General features: G+C 36.2%; 1 protein-coding gene across 1 annotated transcript in view; it reads right to left on the bottom strand.

Annotated features, from left to right (window-relative positions):
• Positions 1–16,325: 16,325 nt before the first annotated feature.
• LOC120637902 (homeobox protein B-H1-like) overlaps positions 16,326–21,923 on the bottom strand; it is a 57,458-nt gene continuing 51,860 nt past the window's right edge. Inside the window, exons 3-4 of the mRNA XM_039909962.1 lie at positions 18,021–18,242; positions 16,326–17,046 (exon numbers count right to left, since the gene is read on the bottom strand). Coding sequence (XP_039765896.1) covers positions 16,800–17,046; positions 18,021–18,242 — 469 coding nt within the window. The 3' untranslated portion in view covers positions 16,326–16,799. The remainder of the gene's footprint in view (positions 17,047–18,020; positions 18,243–21,923) is intronic.

Below are 21,923 nucleotides of genomic sequence, written 5' to 3'. Positions count from 1 at the left end.
CCGCTTAACTGATCTTATTGTAATTTTCACATATAATATAAGCTTCAACCTGGAGAAGGCCACAAAATAATATAAAATATAATAAAATATTTATCTCGGAAATGCTGCTGTTAACAAAACGTGTTACCTACGGGATTAAAAAACACGTTTGTTACCTATGCATGGTTTGATCGTTTAACTTACCTTTGTCAAATTTTGATGTATAAAAAGAGTTTGCATCCTAGGGCTAGCATGCACGCCACGAGAAAGTTATGTCTACCGTATAAAAACACGTCTATTGCCGTGGAAAAAAATAAGAAAATCGGGGGGATATTATATTATCACTTAGCGCGCATGCTAGCCCCACTGGACGGCACGGCCTTAGGATACAATTTATCCCGAGAAAATAAAGGTTTGCTAAAAACCCGTAATAAACGAGGGCAACACTACTTATGAGTCTACTTATGAAGTCTTTATAACACAGACACAACCCTGAAAGGCACGATGACCGGAGATTTGGATGTGCCACCAACTGCCATCCACCATATTGACCCCAATAAGATTTCAGAGTGCCTCCACGAGGTACTTTTATTTCATTACACATACGAATTACGACGCAACGTAAAGTTTAATGTAATTACAATGTAGATTTAACATAAATACAGCATTAAATAAACTTAAGTACATGTCTGTATATGGAAAAAAGCAATAAAACGCTTTAAGCGCACGCAACCGAGGTGACCATTAAAACGAATCAATCGATACAAAGGAATTAATTATAAAAAAGTGCATACAAAGCGTGCAGCGTTATCGCGGCCGAGTAAAATGAAACGACTAATTACCAGTCGGTGGACGATACGATCTCCCGTATAGGTCAAGAGCTGATGAATAACTCGTCTGATAGTGTGCATAAACCACAACATTGATATATTTACAAATTATTTATTTATAAAATAATTCAAAGCGAGAGTGACGGGGACTAAATATATGGATGAGGAAGGCTGGAGACTGGGAGTGGTGGCACTAATGGGAAACGCTTTTGTTTAGCAGTGGACGTCCTTAGGCTGAAATGATGACGGTAAGGATGATGATTCCACCCATAATTTGTTAGTACTCGTATGTTAGTAACATTTTGCTTTAGATATTAATTCAAGTATTGTTTTAAACTAACACTACTGTAATGATTTTAAGCGCCCAATAACATCTTCATTATTTTTGGCATCTATGATATTTTAAAAATTAAATTTGATTAATAAATATTGACGTTTCTGAATTGGTCTTTAAATTTATGTGAATTTAAATAGGATATTAAACTATTAAATAGAATTACCCAGAAATCCGTTCGTTTATATAACCCATGTTTTTAAAAGATTTTTATCATAATTACTATTAACATCCTTCGCTGCTACGTTAATCCTTGTAATATCGTCTAAGTTACTGCGTCACAAAATGCATTTCCCTATAATATTTTCAAAATGCAATCTATTCAAATCAATCCGTATTCGGAGGGCAGGTTCAATTATCCCTTAGATATTACTTCTGAGGACTTGGCAGAGAGGTTCCGCACCTCCGAACCTTAAACCCACTTCCGTCTGTAATTAAATAATGAATCCTCGTAAAAACATAAACCGCGTAGCCGTGTAGTTATCGATTAGGGGTATCGGTTTAAAATAACTACCATACCCTAACAGGTAAGAACAGGTAAGCTCGCTACCATCTTGGACTGCATGATCAATCCCAATCAGATAAGATTTAAGTCAAGGGGAAACTTGTAGTGAAATAAAAAACAATTTCAAAACCGGTCTGAAAGTATAACATAATCGGGTCACCAACTCTTAGTCCAGTACATTGAAAACATGTGTGTGCTGCCATTCTGGTAATGGTTTTGATTGAAACCTACTTATAATGGAGATGTAAAATTTTCAAACGGTTTATTTAAATAATGGGAGAGAAGAATCAAGAATATGAAGAGGGTAGGTTACTACCACCTTGTTCCTTAGATATTCCTTAGATAGAGTAGCTACTTAAAATCATAGAATGATTTGTATTTTACACTTTTCAAACGCACACCTTCACACACACACACACACACACACACACACCACAATTCCACAAAAAAAAAAACAATCACATCATTGTAATTAATTTATTATGTATTGCGATGTTTGCATTTGCCTTATTTCACGTTGTTGTAATGGGTCCGAAGGAAGGTGGCGACACTCGTAACACAAGTTACCTTAGTGCGAGTGTTTAAGCATTCCTTTGTGCACAAATTAATAGAGTATCACTGTGTCCATTACGAGATTCCTGCTGTATACACTTTTATATGAAATAAATAAATTATTATTATGTATAGAAGTGGGTGTGAATACCACCATAGGTAGTACCACCAAATATAGGATATAAGCAGGCGTTACTTTGCGGAAATCCCTAAAATTTATATAAAAATTAAGGTTAATTTGCTATAATCCGCGGAAAGCAGGAGAATCTGTATGGTGTGATTTATAATTTCTTCAATCCTTATACGCCACACAAAACAGATCTTCGGCAATTTACCCTCTGCGCATGTCTTAAATTCAAATTCATTTATTTCAAGTAGGCCTACTTTATAAGCAATTTTGAAACGTCAAGTATGTATGTTTGTAGTGACTCTACCACCGGTTCGGAAAGCAGATTCTACCGAAAAGAGCCGGCAAGAAACTCAGAAGTTGCTCTTTTCGGAGGTTTAGCTCCGAAACCTCCTCAAGAGATGTTGACTTTTCAATGAACAATATTCTTTGTAGGAAGCTCCGGTTTCGGAGCGAAACGTGCGTAGAGGGTACAGGCCGAAGATCTGTTCGGTGTGGCGTATAAGGAATTATAATCTGTATGGTGTAATTTATAATAAGAAATTATAAATTACACCATACAGATTCTCCTGCTTTTCGCGGAGTATAGCAAATTAAGCTTAATTTTCATAGTTAGAGGGAGTACTGCAAATGTAACTCCTGCATGTATACACTACTAGTTAGGTTTTGCGTGCGGCCTTGCTTACGAGTTTCGATTTAGTTCGGTTTATATCAGTGGTAGAGCTTTTTTTGACAGAGCTCGTCCGGGGATGAACTACCACCATGCTTACTTCTGCCGCTAAACAGCATTGTTGCAATGCTGCTTAGCGGCAGGGCGATATTGCCGGTGGATTTACAGGCACATTAGGCTTATCACCGACGCCTCAGCTTAATAGACACAGGGCTGCACTTTGCAGGATGTGTTCTTGGCATGCCCTGCGAAGTGTTTCTCTGTTTATAGGCTATTGTTGTCCACTTACCATCATGTGGCCCATCTGATTGGTCGGTTCATTATAAACATAAAAAAAAAAAACTTGCAATAATTTCATACATATTTTAAACCCTCTGGTATTTTCTAAACCGAAAACGCCAACAATACAATCTGAATTCCAAGTTTGAATATGTCGTTATGAACCCCTCAGGTGTGAAAGGAGTAATATCGCAATCTAAATCGCAATAATAAATCGAAAGTGATTAGTTTGACATTTGACATAGAAAATAGAGTGAACGAACATCACTGCTATGCATAATTACATATCCAGCTTAATTAGTCTGGAATTTAGTATTTATGTGTCGTTCTGATTAAATCGCAACTGTACCTAAGTGTGTTTAGAACAAATTAGACAGGACCGGTTCCAGCAGGGGGGCTACCTCAGCCAAATATCAGAATATACCATCTCCACAGAATTCAGAAAATAGAAACCGTGTACACGACTAATATTGAAGCATCAAAAATCGCAATTTTCAAAATTGCTGTAGTACGATAGAGGACGCTGCTGCCCGTTTTCCGTTATATAACATTAAGCCGACCACCAGCAGCCGTATCATATAACTATATTGCCGGTGTGTTGATGTGAAGGGAATTCAGCCGCACGTTTAGTACAATAGTTGTGGAATGTTCTCCCACTAAATATACGTGAGGCAAAATCGCTTTTAACATTTAAAAACGCGGTGAAAGCAAGATAATATGTATCTTGCTCATTAATGACGACTTTTAGTACCTTGTATATGTTTAGGTATTTTTATTATCTATATGTTCTTAAGTATTTATGTATGATTGAGTATATATTAGTTTATTATTTATATTTATTTATTATATTTTTCTTATTTGTGCAATTTGTTTATGTATTTTTATTTTGCTATTAGAATGTAGGTTTAAAATAATTTTACACCACCTGTCCGCTCTCGCTCATCTTGTCCTAATCCAAAGGTTGCCTGGCAGAGATCGCTGATCGCTACTAAGTTGTATTTCTATTGTTTTTTTTTATTTCCTAACTTCATAGTGGTGTACAAATAAATAAATAAATAACAAAATAAAGTCAGGTTTTGCGTGTCATCTAAGAGCTCACCAGCGACGCTCTCAGCCCGAATCCAAAACAGTCGCTGTGACCAAATAGGATAGGATAGGAGTTAGGATTAATTGAGTGATATTCCCTTAGTCAACTCGTACGAAACCCGTGGAGAGAACAGGTGTGGTGCCAACCTACCGGCTCAACACGGCAATCAGGAATGAAAAATCAGCAATCTATTAGGTAACTGTTACATTGAAGTAAACAATTTCATAAAAATTTTACCGTTGTTCGTAACCTTTTATGTTTGTAATATAAACTTAGCTCAGTAAATATGCTTTCAAATGAATGTACCGCCGCAATGGCGGCCGATGGAAAAAGTAAATCAACACTAGTGTCTACATGAACGAGTAAATAGAGGATATCTCCATCACACACGTAATTGCTCACTTTAATGCACTGCTCCGATAACAATCTAGTACTCCGTTTTCATGGGCTTACATTGTCAATGGGCTATTACACAATATTTTGAACCGAGTTACAAAAGGACGAAAGGATATACGCTGAAAATATTAAACCCTTTTTAATTATTCTAACACGATTATAAGGCTTTTTTAACAAAAAACATCCCTAATCCCTAATTCCTAATCCTCCTCCTAATATTATAAATGGGAATGTAAGTTTGTTTAGTACGCATTCGCGCGAAAACTACTTAACTGATCATTATTAATAAATACGCATTCAATCCGCGACCATCTTTCTGAGCAGTAGCTGACACCGAGGATTTTATGAATTTCGGAGAGGAGTTTACGTCTATGGGCAAGGTAGCTCATGGACGTAACGTTAGAGCGAGAGAAACCGCGTATAGCAACTTATTATATGTATTATATTTGGTATTTTATTATATATTATATTTTCTAATATCAATTTTTTTATTAAAATATTTTTAACAATGTTTTTCTGCTTTCATTTACGCAACGCTGAGTTTGTTTTCCGGGATCTGATATCAAATGATCACTTAGCCCGTCACTTTTTGAATAATCAAATGTTATCCTATTATTATCGAGAGTGCACTACTTTTATAATATATAAGATAAATCGAGGATGATATTTTGCGTGAGTAGCGTGATAGAGACGGGAGTACCTCGTAAAAAAACATCTTAGTTCCAAGGGAAAACAAGCAAATATCAAGCCGATCAATCAACAAGCATTCGTCAGCTATATCACAAAACATAATATGCTATTAAAAAGTACATTCAAAAGGATTCAAACAGAAAAAAGCACTGAAGTCGTTTATGGCGTCAACTAAACGGTACTGTTAATTACGCGATACCATCGGGTTCGTGTAAAATAAAAATTGCTCCGCTTTGCTATTCAAATCGGTCGGTTTAATTACAATCATGGCGAGACTAACGGCCTAAACAATTGCGATTTATGTATACTAATAGTATATTATAGTGTACAGAAAATACATCTAACTGCCTCGATGGTCTGGTGGTCAGTATTATGACTAAGGATCACGAGGCCCTGATCCTTAGAAGTTAATACTGACCACTATTTACGGATCGCACAATCGTGTATTGGTTAGAAATGGGGCTTTCCTGATATAACTTTCAGTACCAGTCCGGATTTAGCAGTAAGACGTTGTCTTCCTTAGAAAACGTCAAGCATTTTCTTAAAGCCTGTCTTACAGTCATCAGAGCGGTTTGGAAGATGATTACTGATTTGAGAACTTTGGGCTGGTTTAATGAGAAGTTCTTGAAATAAAGAAACCTAATACCTCCCTAATAATTTATTTTGTCTCAACCTGGGTTTTGTCTGAACCTCGGGTTTCCTAGCCGAACCTGATTCGGCACTAATGATTAAAGAGGCGGCTAACAACAATAATTTATAAAAACACACAAACTAACAAACTCTTCAATAAAAGAAAGTTGTGTTAGTTACACCGTTTATAACTCAAGAACGGTTGGACCAATTTTTATGATATTTAATTTTTTGGATTCCTCTTAGACCGGAATAGGATAATAAGTATTAAAATATAACATTCATAAAAAAAATGGACCGCGAAGTTTGCCCGGACAGCTAGTATATATGAAAAGCCGAGTGTTAAACGAAAATACAAATATATGCACCCAGAACCAATTCAAATTTATGTTCAATAGTTTTAAAAGTAAACTCGTGATTTTAAAAATCATAACGAGGCTTTATTTCTTTTTTTCGCGTATATCTACAGTCAGAACTGGATGAATAATGATATGACTATGATGGCAAACATCCGTATAAGCAAACAAACTCTTTATAAAGTATACCTACGTTAAAAACCGGGTGCTAAACGTAAATACAAAAAATCTGCACCCAGAACAAATTCAACTTAATATTCAGTAGTTTTTAAAATGAAGTCGTGACATTAAAAATCATAACGACGTTTTGTTTGTATTTTTCCCTCGTGTCTCTCTGCGGTCGGCAGTCGGTGGACAAAAAGGCTAAAATGGCTGGTAATGAGTAATTACAAGCCGCGCGGCGGCGCACCGGAAGCTGATACACATCTACACCGGCGAGGGGGGGTCGGCCATTGATTTAGTGCTAAACACCCGTTAAATAAGTTCGTATTATATTTTATTTACTTTAAACAATGTTTTCAGACCTTTGAGTTATATAATTGTTTAAATAAAAAAATATTGAACTCTTAACGATAAATATGGTTTTTTGATTAAAAGAAATGATCGTTTCTGACCAATGAGAATTGAGTCAGCTATAAAACCAACCAAAACTTTGAGTTACAGAATTGTTTAAATCGAAATTAACTTTTTTATCATAAAATCAATCAATAAATGTTTTTATAGGGTTGTACGAAAACTAAACATCGTTATAATATACATTTTTTTACTGTATTCCCAAACAAGTTTTAGTTATTATTGTTCGGTAAGGTAAAGTTAGTTTTTAGCTATTGAATTTTTTATCCAGCGTCCTGCAAACTACATAATTTCTATATTTTCCACTAATTTTGGTAGGTTTGGTTTGGTTTGATAACCTAAAACGGATTCCTAATAATATCCTAACTACCTTTAAGGGTTAGGATAGATGGACATCGCGTGGCAGATGTCCTCGCTTCTTAAATGTTGTACTATTTTGTTTGGATAACTGCTTTAGGATGTCAAAATTGATCCTCATTGCCATCCTCAGACTTTTAATGTCCCCAGGCCTTCTTTCTCAAAAGAGAGAAGATTTAGATCACCACACAGTCTTAATGCGGGAAGGGCGGGCTACAAGTCGATCCATTTATGCGAACTCCAAAGGTTTGCATTAATAGATCTTTCAAAGAACCTTTTGTATAATGTATAGAAAACGTGATAATTAAGGAAACAAGTTATTATAAACGGTTCATAATAGTCATGAATGTGCTTCGGCAGCGGCAATAATTGTTTCGATAAATACAAAGTCTACTTACATAAAATCCCGGAAGCCGTACTTAACGCAAGCAGTAAAACTGATTACGAAACTGAAAACGATATCAATAACTCTACGTATTGAAAAAAACGCATGTTTAGTTTACTGTAGTCTGAAAGAATTTTTACTTCATCGGATATATACACGTCATATTCGCGTTAGTATAGTAGGTACCTGTAGTACGGTTATGTTATATATGAACGATACAAGAAAACTATAAAAGGCTTTTTCCTGGCTGACTGACGTCTGACAGACAACCTATAGCCCAAATTCAGTTGTAGTAATTTGGAAGTGACGTAGTAATTTGAAATTTTTAGAGTGTTTCCTTGAGCTTGTTTTGCAACAGGTATTTTTTAAAATTCTAATTCTATGGAAATGAAATATGGGAAGAAAATTTCTATGAGTCTTCCTTTTTCAAGTTATATTCATGAACTGCATTTGGAGTTTTCCAAAAAAATATAAGAAACTTGTGTTTCAGTTCATATATTAATCCCTCCTTATCTTTAACATTAACTAGGGTAAATATCATAGAAATATACAGAGATAACTCCACATATTTTCTTGTTAATTCTTTGGCACTTCTTTTAATTAAATAATAAATGATTTCTGATCATAATAAGGTGAAGTGTTTTGATTGTTGGCTGACGATTATCAGGTGGGATTGATAATGATCGGGACTTAAGGCTTAAGGGAGAATAACATAAGAGTTAATAGTAATTGACGTCTCAGCTCTCATGCTAAATTAAGGCAATATAAAAAAAAGCAGCATAGAAGATTAAAGAATATCAGCATAGAAATAATCATTTTAATTAAAGAATAATAGATATATTAAACGGCTATTGCTTACAAACACGAATTCATTGCTAATAAAGGCAGCGATGCTCGTGATTAAGGAACGTTTAAACCGTATAAATATTAATGCGTAGCGAGTATCTAGATAGCGTGTTTACTCCTTGTTTAACTTTTTATACCGTAGGTATCTTACTAGAGATTATTAAGACGACCATAACTTAGTAGCTTGTATGGGAAATAAATTTAACTTTTTCTAAAAGTAAGTAAAGTGTATTGTTGTCCAAGTAATCATATAAGTATTTCAAAATATACAAGGCCATTGCTCTTCTACCTTTAACTTTAAACTCCTGCTTGGCTTCTGCTCTTAGGAGAGAGGAAGAGACATAAAGCTTAAGCCATGCTACTTCAATGTCGGAAAACCCGCCTGGTGTTCTAGCTTCTCTTATGTTCTTCTGGTATATCAGGAGCACGTGCTGCAACCTGCCACCCTGTGTCCATTAAACTGAGGCGTAGGTGTAAAGCCTAATGTTCCTGTAATTGCACCGGCAACCACGACCTTCAGGCCGGAACATAGCGTTGCAACAATGCTGCATAGCGGCATAAAAAAACATGGCGCTAGTACTTCCCCGGAGAAGCTAGGTCACTACAAAAATGAGGTTTGATGAAAGGATGTTCGAATCCCGCGGTTACACGTCGTTATTCCGGGCTAGGAAATAGAATTACTTACTTGACAAAAACCCCAAAGCAAAAAAAAATCCGGTGATCCTAAGTCAAAAATTCTAACCACTAGACCAAAGAACTATTCTTTAAAGTATTATATATGCGATTGCCAATTTTTGAGTATGACAATTTTTTTTGTTGGCTACCATAGGTCGGCTTAACCACCGATCTTGATGAAATTTGGCACGTATTTGGCATATATCTTAGAGCTAATGGGATATGGGTTCAAAAGTATCATATGTCTATATGATACTTTGGAACCCAGAACAGAACCAGGGTAATGTCTCCGGAGTACTTTAAAAATAACTGTTACCTGCTGCTACACTGCTGTGGCACTGCTGTGTTGCTAAACCGATCTTCGCGAATTTTGCATGTATCTAACTTGACTGAGACTTAAAACCCCGTGAAAAGCTACTCTGGGCTTTAAAAACCCGAACAAGAAAAGTAGGATGCATCAGCTATATATCTATCAAATATATCTGTCTGCTAAACTAAAGTGTTCACTAACTTCACCGCCGCACAAAAAACCGCTTAAGGCGTAAACACGGAATACTTGAATAAATATCGTAAGAAAAAAGAGCCTTCAGTAGTCCAAACATTATTCCTTCTTGTCGGCGAAGCTTGACCACGCCGCCCCCGCGATAAAACACGCAATAGTTTGTAGAGGCGATTCCAGAAAACGGTCGTTTTATGATTAGATCAGCACGGCACCGAGAGGGGACCAGCAAGGGGTTGTTAATTGCTCCGTTTTGTGAACACGGCCAGTGGCGTGGCACGCGGGTAATCAGCGACCACTGACTGATTGCTTTTTAAATAGGTTTTATGCCCACTAAAAATGTTGCCAGTGAAACCAAAGAAAAGCTCGAACACAAGTTCGTGCGATAAGTGGCAGAACTCATTTCATAAATGTTGACGACCGAGAGCGTGACATATTTAGAAATGGTGATTCATGAAGGCGAAAAGAGTAAAAGCTCACGCAAATAATAAATATTAATAAATAAATATACCACGAAAGTACACACATCGCCTCCTAGCCCCAAAGTAAGCGGAGCTTGTGTTATGGGTACTAAGATAGCTCATAAGTATTTTTATGAATATAATATAATAATAGTTTTTGTCTAATTTTTGTTTTATACCCAGATGGTAAAACAGGACTCTATTATTGAAATTACTCTGTCCGTCAGTGTGTATCTCTGTTTGTCGGTCTGGCTGTCTGTCCGTCTGTCACCAGGCTTTATCTCATGAACCGTGGTAGTTAGACGGTAGAAATGTTTACAGATGATTTATTTCGGTCGCCGCTATAATAGCAAATAGAAAACAGAATAAAATAAATATATCACATACAACAAGCGTGATTTTATTTGCTCGTTTTTTCATGATATTGATAACGGCAACAGCACGCTTGAAATATATATACACACAATATTCAGTTTCATATTTACTTTAAAAATAAATAACTTAATTAAAATAAATAAATATAATATAAGGGTGGCTACCATACAATGCATGATTTTTGCCGTTTTTAAAGATAATGCTACAGAACCCTTCCGAAAGTCCGAAATTACTAATTGTAACTCGACGAAATCGAAATAAGTGCTAATCCGGCTTGCGGGGAATAAAAAGGACTGCGGCTCTTACTGATAACTCTTCATAGTTAAACCTAATAACTACTTAAGTTGGATGAGTATCGTTCAGCGTCGCTTTGCAACCTCGTTTGCTAATGCCCCTCACAATTATTCACTCGTTCCCGTTTACTTTTCAACAATTAAAACCATGCAATCGTTTGAATTAATAACATGATTACTAAAACAGCCGCTTATTATAGTCTGTGTTTTATGTGGCGTAAGAGAGACGCCAACGTTTTTACGAGTGTTCAAAGTAATCATTCGATACTAATGGGTCGCTGCAAACTGCGCCAATCGGCCGTCAAAGACCTGTGAACTAAGTTAAGTTTAGAGATTTAGGTGCAACAGAATTCATGATATATTATGTTAGTGCCAATTCTGTTGTACTCAAATCTCTTGAATAAATTAAATTGACAAGTCTTAAAATAGGTTATTCCGCTCCGGAATGAATGGATGAGATTCCAGAGTCGGGTCAAAATGATGTTGATTGTCTGTGAAGTTATTCTCAATATCGGAATTTATTTTAATATCAATAAGGGCAAAACGACACTTCGTCAGCGATCACCGATTTGACGACTGTGTTCGATCGTTGTATGGAAATCGCGCTTTTCAGAGATTGCTTTGGTGCTGCATCACGTTCCAGAACTACTCCAATACTGCCGTGCTAACTGCTTATTAAAAAGGTGACTTTTTGACTTTCAATATCGTGAAATCCATCGCCATGAAGCACTGTCTCCTGCGGTAGTCTAAACTGTGTTACAGGCAGTATTCTCATAGGAGAGAGGGATTAGCTTCATTATTGTAAACTCATTACCGTCCAGTAAAGGGCACTGTTCGCCTCTCAAACTGAAAAGGATTTAAACCGTAGGTGGCCAATACACTGGCCAAGTGCGTATTGGTAGATTTCACACGCCTTCGATAACGTGATAGAGAAATGTATGGCTGAATTGTTAATTCACGACGTTTTCCTTCACTGTTCAAGCAAGTGATATTTTATTAAGTTTATTAAAAATGTACATAGCTTCCAAACAGTGGCGTGCACTGGGTTTCTTACCAGGGTATGCATACAGCAGGAAAATTGCATAAAACGGCAAAAATCTTCTTATACAAGCTATGTATAAATTTTAGGGTAGGCAGTGCTTTTGTGCATGTATGAAGTGCAAGCCACTGCTTCCAAAAATCAGAGCTACTTCTTTACAACTAAGCTATCATTCATATATTGTGATAATGAAAGGCTGTGAATGATGACGATATTTAACCTGTATGAAGCTCATATTACCAAGATGTATTCAATGTACCACACATGCCTCAAGATGAAAAAATCGTGGCTCACCTCGCTCAGAAGTCACAATATATAATGGTTTGGGTAGATACCTACTTACTTTTTTTTTTGCTTTGTAGGTCCCTGATACGAATGCATTAATAAGGGCACAAAAACAGTCAAAGGTGCTTGAGGCTACTATAAGCAACAATTACGAGTATTTTTGCAACTAAGTTGCTTACATGGTTGATTGATTCCCAGTGGCCAACAACTTCCATGGCAGCGAGCGGAGTGATTCAGATTTACAAACCTGTCTGTTAAAACATTAGGTACTTACGCTGTTTACTCTGTACCCCGTAACTGACCATTAAGTAAATTATCTATGTATCTATACTTTACTTCCAAAGTTCATCGACTTCCTTCGCTAAAGTAGCTGTGGAATGCTCTTACTTTAGACATTCGGCGCTCTCAATCTTACCCGTTTTTAAACCCTATGGCACATATACATACCAACCAATGTTTCGTAACATAGGGCTTTTCGCCGATTCTTTTTCGAATTTCTTGCTATACTTAACTATATAACACGAATTTATACGTACAGTATATCTGTGAATAGATTATAAGCGGTTTTTTTAAACATTCTACGGGAATGGAGAATATTTTTGGTCCATAAAATAGCGTATGTGACATGGATACCGCCTCAGAGATGCAGCAATACCTATCTATATGCAGTTTACCATGATCAGAGTCTTTGTTGTAAGTACTAGTTGTGTTCTTACGGTGTTTATGTTAGTTTAGAGTCCACAAGGGATAGGGGTATTTAGTTTTCTCGCACTTATTCTTAATTATTAATATAAAATTTATACATTTTACCATATTATTTGCATACAAACAGTTTAGCTGTTAAGTCATTTGTATAACAAAGGTATTATTTTTAAATCTGTGAAGAATATTTCAGTGTGTTTTTACCAGGATAAATAGTATAAGTAGTAGTGGGAGGAGACCCGTGCCCTGTAGTAGGCCGGTTATGGGTCCGTGGTATCCTAAGTGGCGTTAGGATTCAAGCTATCCTAGTATCCTGTAATATGTGACTCGGAACGTTTGGTACATAGATTGAGCCTTTCATAAGTAGGGTGCCTATCACAAATAAATATACAAAGAAACACACACTTTCGTATTTATAATATTAGTATAGATAAAGGCAAGTAACTAAACTGCTGACAATGTCTTACCAGAAAAATATTAATAAATGCCACCACGCGTCAGCCGAAGGTCTAACGAAGCCTCAAACTAACGTTCGATGGATTTGGAAGTTGGCACGTCTGTGGATGCTCTTTAACGTGACTAGCCTATTCGCTTGATGGCGTGAGCGGTGTTAGTTAGCTAACCACGGTTTTTGTTACGAATGTTAACTACCAAATTTATGTTACGTTTGTAAATAATTCCTTAACAAAACAATTATAAGTAGGATATACAAAAATTATTGGAGACTCTAGAATAAATCGTTTAATGATTTCTAGCCTTGTTTATATAAACTCGCTATGATATCTAGTAACTAGAATTAGAACGATGAAAATAGACCTTCAAAGAGTGTTAATTAAGTATAAGTAGGTAGTTCATGTTTAATTGGTGGGAAACATTAAATTGGTTTTGTTTATTCCTTTAACTGTAATAAAATTCGAATTAATTTTCAGTTGTGGGAATCGAATTGACGGCCGATTGGCGCAGTGGGCTGCGACCCTACTTTCCGTATCCAAAACTGGTTGCATTCCCACACCTGGAAAATTTTTGTGTGATGAACATGAATGTTTTTCAGTGTCTGGTTCTGTATATTATTCAATAAACATATTCCTCAGTACCCATAACACAAGCTACGCTTACTTTGGAACTAGATGGCGATATGTTTTGGTATAGTCGCAGTCTATTTATTATATATATAGTTGTTATTTTGACTCTACAAACATATACTTAAATTTTATTTATTTGTATACCCAACGAACTGGTGGACATGGGCACAAGATAGAGATAGGTGGAGAAATCGATAGCAGGCCCCGGGCCCACAACGGGTTGTAGTAGATTAATATAGAGAGTTCTTGCCAATAATGATTATGATAAAACGTATAGATTTGTTCTTATGAGTCCTTTTATCTAATAAGTATCGAATAGCTGGACCCTTGCTCGCGTATAACTAACGTTCTTTCTTCAAATTTTATTTTATTCTTAGAATTCTTTAGAAGATTCTGTATTCAAATTAAATTTATAAGTGATAATTTTGACACATTCAAGTTAACGGTTGAAGAAGTTAATAGATACACATCGACTTTCATACACTCTGTTCTTGTGATCAGTAATTTGATATTCGCAAGAAAAACCACCCTCCGGCGCAGCGGTGAGTGATGTGGTCTTGTATGTGGAGAGCCCCGGGTTCGATAACCGGCAGGGACAGTTTGCAATTTGTAATTCATGAATTCTGTCTTGTGAGAGAATTTGGCCGTGGCTTGCCGACACTTCCTTGTCCGTAGGGTGGTTATCCTACCGACAAAGATGCCACCAAGCGACTTAGCGGTCCTGTATGATGATGCGTAGAAACCAATTAGGGGTGTATGTTTAGTAAAACTTCCATTACCCTCGTAGGTATTCCGTTACCACCTTAGACTACATCGTCACTTACAACCATATGAAATCATAAGGAATAAATTGTTTTGAAATAAAAAAATATGTCTTAAATGAAGTATCATTAGCACGATGTAGGAAACTAAGCGTTTATAGTTTGAAACATGTCTTGGAACACTGGGAGCCAGTGGCGTGCCCTTCATATATGCACAAAAGCACTGCCTACCCTAAAATTGACATGTAACTCTAACTGGAGGATTTTTGCCGTTTTATGCAATTTCCCCGCTGTATGCATAACCTAATGCACGCCACTTCTGGGAGTCAATCTTATTGATAAATTAGCAGTATTTGGAAAATATGTCCAAAATGGAACCAAACATTTTTACTAAACTAAAAAAGAAACACATCGGAAGTTAATTGACAACATTTTAATTACAAAACACCACAAATCCATTTGGACATAAAATGCCACATTCCAGATTGCTTAAGTACATTGCCATATAACTATTGTAGTTTTAGGTACGTTAGGTACCTAGACCTAGTTTATTTACTTGTGTATTTAATACTAACAATACATACAATATAATATTAATCATACATTTTTATTATACACTTTTGCACATTGTATCAATTGGTTGAAATAAATGTATTAAAATTATTTCTCTCAAAATGTTTTAAGTTAATACTGTTCTCTTATATTATTTACAATATCTTTTTAACTATGATTGAAAATAGGAAAGAAATTGAGTGGGTACTTAAAAGGCTAGGGACAAATAATCTAGCGGTTTCCGCTTACGGAATCCCATTTCGACCATTATATTACAAAACTAAGCGGAAATATCGCGTTCAGTAGAATAACTTAAATAGTATAGCTATATATAAATAAATCGAAATAAAAATGTGTTTTGTAAGGAAAGGGCGAGATCTTCTGGCACAGGTTTTAAACTTTACAGAATTTTTCCGCCTCATCTTCTACAGTTTTAAGTGAACAAATACATTTTCATTTTATTTTCATTTCATGAAATGAAATGCTCTACAAATAAAATTTTAGCAGTGAAAAAATACCTTATTTTATTAATTGTGGCATGTCACCATTCACCAGCAGCGAAAACTCTCATGAGGTGATAAGAAAAGAAAATACGAAAGGAAACGCAATGCATTATTTTATTCCAGTCATACAAATTCATAAATATGACTGCACCTCGCCAAGGTACTTATTTAGATAGATATTTTATTTATTTTTACATTATAGATGTTTACATGTCGATGAGCCGAACTCCGCGCTAGTTTGATCGCCAAAGCGCGAAATGACGCCTGCAGCCAGACGTCTATTTATTGGCGTTTACTTGATATATTAATGACACGGTTAAGCTTTATTCCGCAGCGTTTTTCAGCTAAGATTTATCCCTAGCCTAAAGAAACACAACGCAGCGTTGTCGGACTCTTGTCTGAGAAAATTACAATCACTGGAAATTTTATAGAGAAGCTAAAACAAATGACAGCACTTGTGGCTGGTGAGCATTGAGCTTTTTAAAATTGGGGAGATAGAAGAAAATCGTGAAATTATTGACGTTAGACACTTTCATAATCAAGACCAGCTTGTTGTTAAGTTTTGAGTCATCAAAGCGTTATGTTTACTAAGTTTATTATTATAGTTGTACGACATCGAATTTATTTATATTACACATAAGCTACTACTATTATTTAATCCGAGCTTATAATATCACATAATTATTACGGACAGGCGTTGTCCATTCATAAAAACTAACGATTCTCTTAAGATCGCGTGACGCTTGCGCAAAGTTCTTTACGCAGCAAAATAAATAAGTACTGTCCTTTGAGCCGACGGAAGGTTACCGAACCTTATACAGATTTTCACTTCACAGTAAGTAGGTATAACTTTTAGTTACGCACTTGTAAGTCTTCGCGTACGTGATAAATTCACTTGTAAGTCTTGCAACCACAGAGGTTTTTGGTCCAAACACGGCAAACTTTTTGTAAGTTTTTAAAGCACAGACCACTGGATCTACACGTGTATGGGTTCGTCGTCATCTTCGTCGTCGGTGCGCCGTTCCATGGAGGGCTCCCGAGGGGATCGATGAGGCGGCGCGGGGCTTCCCGGGTCTAGGTCTGGCGAGGGAGTACGCCTCGCCTGCGCATAGTAACCTAGAGCCCCCAAACCTGGGGCCCCGAGGGAGCCGAGGTGTGCTGACGGGCCCGGCAGCCCGAGGCCCAAAGGTGGGACACCCGCTAGAGGCGCGCCTGGGTATAACCTGTAAATGTTTTAGAATGTAAGTAGATCGTTCTAACAAATTAAAAGTGTTAAAATGGTTAACCTAACTATATTGATACAGTCTCTACATCTGGAATAAATATCACACTCAGGGACACGTGTTATACTCGTGGATAGTCCATCTTTGTTCACACTTTTATTTTCTTTGCAATATTTTGCACACTTATTTGCTAATTAAGTCAATCTTAACAATAATTCATTGTAAAGTCAACATCTCCTGAGGACGCTCTGCTTTCGGAGCGAAACGTGCGTAGATTGCAGAAATCATAAATACGATTACATATTCTCCTGCTTTTCACGGGGTTTAGAAAATTAAGCTTCATTTTCATGATATATCATGGAATTCCGCAAAGTTACGCCTTTTCCTATCCAATACATAAAACACTTGGTACTTATAGGGTCCTAGAGTTCCCTTAACAGGTACAATCTTTATATATAATTTTGAAACGAGGTTATTTAGTCAAGAATATAGCAAAGGGAAGGTACCTTTCGTGCCATCATACTTTAGATAATTCACCGAAAACTGCCACAGCCGTGAACGATGGAAAACAGCCACTGACGAATTATAGCATTCAATCAAAGCATGATCCCTACATTTCTTTTAATAAGGTAAAAGCTTGCATTTATACAAGCACGTATAGTTATCGCCCAACGTGGAACGCGATTGATATTTTAAAGATGCATTTCATTCTTGTTTTACAAGTACCCAGGTTGTCAGATCTCTAAAGGGTGTACCTACCTAGGCATGCGTGTGTGGAAAAGTTGACGCATTGACATCACAATGGATTAAAACCCGAACGGTGTTTTGCACAGATCGAATAGTTTCTGAGCACAGTTTTTGAGATATTATATCATGTAAAATACTGATAAACCGGCCAAAACCAAACTTAACTTAAACGAAGTTCAAGCTCTGGGATCTTTGTGTTTTATGATAAAGTTTATATTTGAACTCACCGATAAGGCAAAGGTTTCTGCAGCGTATTCGCAGAGGCAGAGGCAGCCGCTGCGGCTGTAGCAGCAGCCTGCCTGTAGTAGAGGTCAGCAGTTGGTGCGGGCTGCGTGGGGTACGCGGGCACCCCCGCCCAGTACCCGCCGTATAACCGCTGAAGAGCTGCATAGTTGCCCGCCTCAGCTAGAAGTTCTAGTCCGACAGCTGTCTGGCGTTTCCATTTCGTCCTGAGAGAATAAATTTGAAATTAGATTGATAGTTATCAGAACTGGATATCTACATATCTATATTATACTTATAATAAAACTGTAACTGGAAGATTTCTGTACATTTATTATATTTTGAAAAAAATTTTAACCGGGGGATGCTTTATAATCGATGCTGAGTCCAAAACAGATTTTTATTTAACTTTTGTTTGTCTGACGTGATGCACGTAAAAACTATCGAACGGATTTAAAAAAAAATTGTTATAGTGGTAACTGATATTCCGAGTCACTATATAGGATACTTCTTATCCCGATAAACAATAAGTTTCCTCCGGGTAATGGGATGAAATTTTTTATCAATTTTACTTCATAGCTCCGTTAAATTTGAACCGATTTTAATAATTCTTTTTTTATTTAAAAGTGTATACTAAATAAGTGTAGAATAATTTTGTTTTCTTCGACAGAACGTCTCTTATACAATAAATGATGGATAAACGCTATTATATAAGGAGTCTGATTGGTATTTGAATCAGCTTTTGGAAAACATTATTCACTTGCGCTAACCCATAATGGCTCTTATCAGCGATTATTATCCTTTATTACTTCAATCAAGCAGAAAATGATAGTACTAGTTTCATACCTACTGAGAAATTCTACGTTAACTTTTTTTTTCTGTTCGACGTTTACAAAGAATTGTAATAGCGGAGCATTTCAACAATTTCTTCAACTGTTAATGGATCATTGAATCGTCTAATAGATGGCTTGCAATCATGCGAATACCATATGAAATCATCTGTACCAGAACCATTTATGCGATATTAAAAAAATTAAATCGACTCTAAAATGTTCGAAACTGTCATTTACTAACCCCAAGACCATAGATCACTAACACTAACACGCATTGTGACCCCAATCGTCATCAAATTTGTCACAGACCACTCGAAAGTACAAAGAGGACACTACAATAGAGTAAGTAATAAAAAAAATATAAATAAAATAATAAATTTGACAAAACGTCTTGGGCACTCGTATGTTCACCAGAGCGTGATCCAGTGCTTTAATTTGATTTATTTGATTCTCTCGGAAAGGGTGAGCTGGTATAAATTACAAGATATTGCAATAGGGATCCGCCAGATTTTTAAAACGCTCTATTTCGTATTTCCCAAGTAGCGATTTAGGATGAGTTAAGAGATAAATCGTAATAACTGCTCGGAATCGGGTTTGGATTTATATTTATGTCCGGAATCGCTGTATTAGTTATGCGGTTATTTTATAAGTGCTTATCTATAAAAAAGTTATATTTTATGTTATAAAGGTGGCATGGTATAGATTATGGAAGTTATGTACGGAGAGCATACTAAGGAAGTTTTTCTTTGTTGGGTCTTATTATGGTGCTGTTTTTACTATTTTACACCAGTGACTAAAATCTTACGTCTGTTATTTAGATTATGGGTAGACTTATTTCACTCTGTACTAAAACATGGTGATTTTATGTAATAAAATACATTACATGTAGCTAATTTAACGCAGACGAAAATGCGAGCACCAAAACTTAGTTAAATGCAAAATTGGTTTGATGATATTTTTAATTTTATGGGTAGGGATTTTTGTCTATTCTCTCAAAATATAGATTTATATCTTATATATTTTCTTATTAAAATAGTAGGTAGCCTTCTTTTTGAGTTTTATTCTATTTAAATAGGCCTCGGTGCAATACCGAGAGGAATAAGGTCTTAAAATAAAATGCAAATTGCAAATAATATATAATTCGAGCGAAAGAACATCCAAATTAACCGAATACATTTCCCCATGATAGTGAAATTTAATTTCGCTCAGTCCTCGATTAGCTCAAGAGCCGTTATTGTCATTGAGTGAGGTTTTTATTAATTCGAAGGGAGCTTTGGCATTGCATTATCATTGTTATTATTATTTCATTTTATTTTCGTGGGGAAGACGCCATTGTATGCGGTCGGGCTGTGGTTGTTAGATGCCGCTTCACTGGTTAGCTCGTTAATTAATTTCTCTAAATGGATCATTTAATTTTATTAAATGTAAATGAGGGGGAGTTTAGGATGTTTTGTTGCTCGTCTTCCAAATAATTTATGATATGTCATTAATTATGTTATAAAAAGTGTACTTGGGCGGTACCAACATTAATTTAAGAATTCAAATTTATTCGTAACTTGTGTTACCTACCAAAGTTTAGTTTTTGCAGTAGATATAAGATCGTGTAGAAATAGGTAGGTAGGTTAGTTCTTGTGTATTTTTTTATATTTCTAGTTATTTTAATTTATTTCTGTTATTTGTTTTAATGGTTAGGTCATTATTTTTAGATAATTAATTACTTTGGCTTAGGTTAATGCAATCATTAATCGTGCGATGCGATATCGTTGTAGGCAGGTAAGTAACCTACCTTTTAGATAATCAGGGGTGAGATGTTATTACCGGCGGGCTTGAATAGAGGAATATTATTTGTAGTAGGTACCTACATCACGTAAGCCGGTAATGTTCCTACTTACTTCTTCAACCAGTCTCTCACAACTGAGGTCTATGGCGAGAAATCTAGCGGAACCGAGACAGGGGGAGAGGTATCACATAAATACCTCTCCACCAGATCCTGTTTCTGTATCTATTGCAATGAAGAAGGGTCAGGGATCAATTCATGGGGCTATCGTGTTGCACAAGTGTCCCTAGCTTTTCCTTCTGCCAGAGGTTGCCTGTAAGAGATTGCTTGTAGCAATAAGTCCGCCTTTGCATGCCTACAATTCTTGTTCTTTTGTTTATTCTTTATTTTATGTATATTTTGATGTTTGTGTACAATAAGGTATTTCTTCTTCTTCTTCTTCTTTTAAGTCCCAATTAATCCCAGAGAACGTCAATATGATTTCCTTGCAACTCTGCTTCTACAATTATTAATTTGCCATCTTGGATCCGAACATACACGTTCTACTCCCCAAATAGACAATAGTGTATAAGAAGATACATATTTTTCAGAAGTGGTACCTACACTCTTACCAGCATTGTTAGTGACTTTCAGCGTCTCAATCGCGCTGGTAAGGACGTAAGTACATTTCACATCACCATCCCAGAATAGTGACGCCGGGTTTACCCGGATCGCACGGCAAAAATTCACTCGTTAACTCTTTATATCACTAACAGATGATAATGCTATATCTATCATTGCCTCCTGCAGTAGGGTATATTTAATTACAAAGGTCTCTAAAGCCTCTTCCAACTGATTGCCTATTTACATAGATAACGTTTCCTCTCGAGAGAGATCTGGTAGAGTACCGAGCTTTTACATACAGAACCGCTAGTAATTTTCTTGAAAACAAATTCAAAATAGGTACCTACTACCTACATTTTGTGTGTTCAAAGTGTGAAATAGCGCCAGTCTTCATCAAAAATAAAAATAGACATGACACTATCGCAATATACCTACCTACTACCTAGGTACCAAAGTAATTGACGTCAAGAGTAATGAATACAAGCTAAGCTTACATAGTTTTGTTTTAAATACTAGTCCGTAATTATCAGTAGCCGACAATTTGATCGATAGAACGCGTCTTAGCACACATTAATCATGCTTTATGACGGGATATACTCAGGAGGGAACATTCAAGAGCACTTATTTAATTGTCAAGTGCTGAATGAGGCAATCTGCCCAGTGACACTATTCTTTTTATTATTGCTGCGGGCGAC

The sequence above is a fragment of the Pararge aegeria genome, chromosome 4, assembly GCF_905163445.1.
Source record: "Pararge aegeria chromosome 4, ilParAegt1.1, whole genome shotgun sequence".
Taxonomy (NCBI): domain Eukaryota; kingdom Metazoa; phylum Arthropoda; class Insecta; order Lepidoptera; family Nymphalidae; genus Pararge; species Pararge aegeria.
Note: the sequence above shows the minus strand (reverse complement) of the source record. Positions and strands in the feature narration are given on the sequence as shown.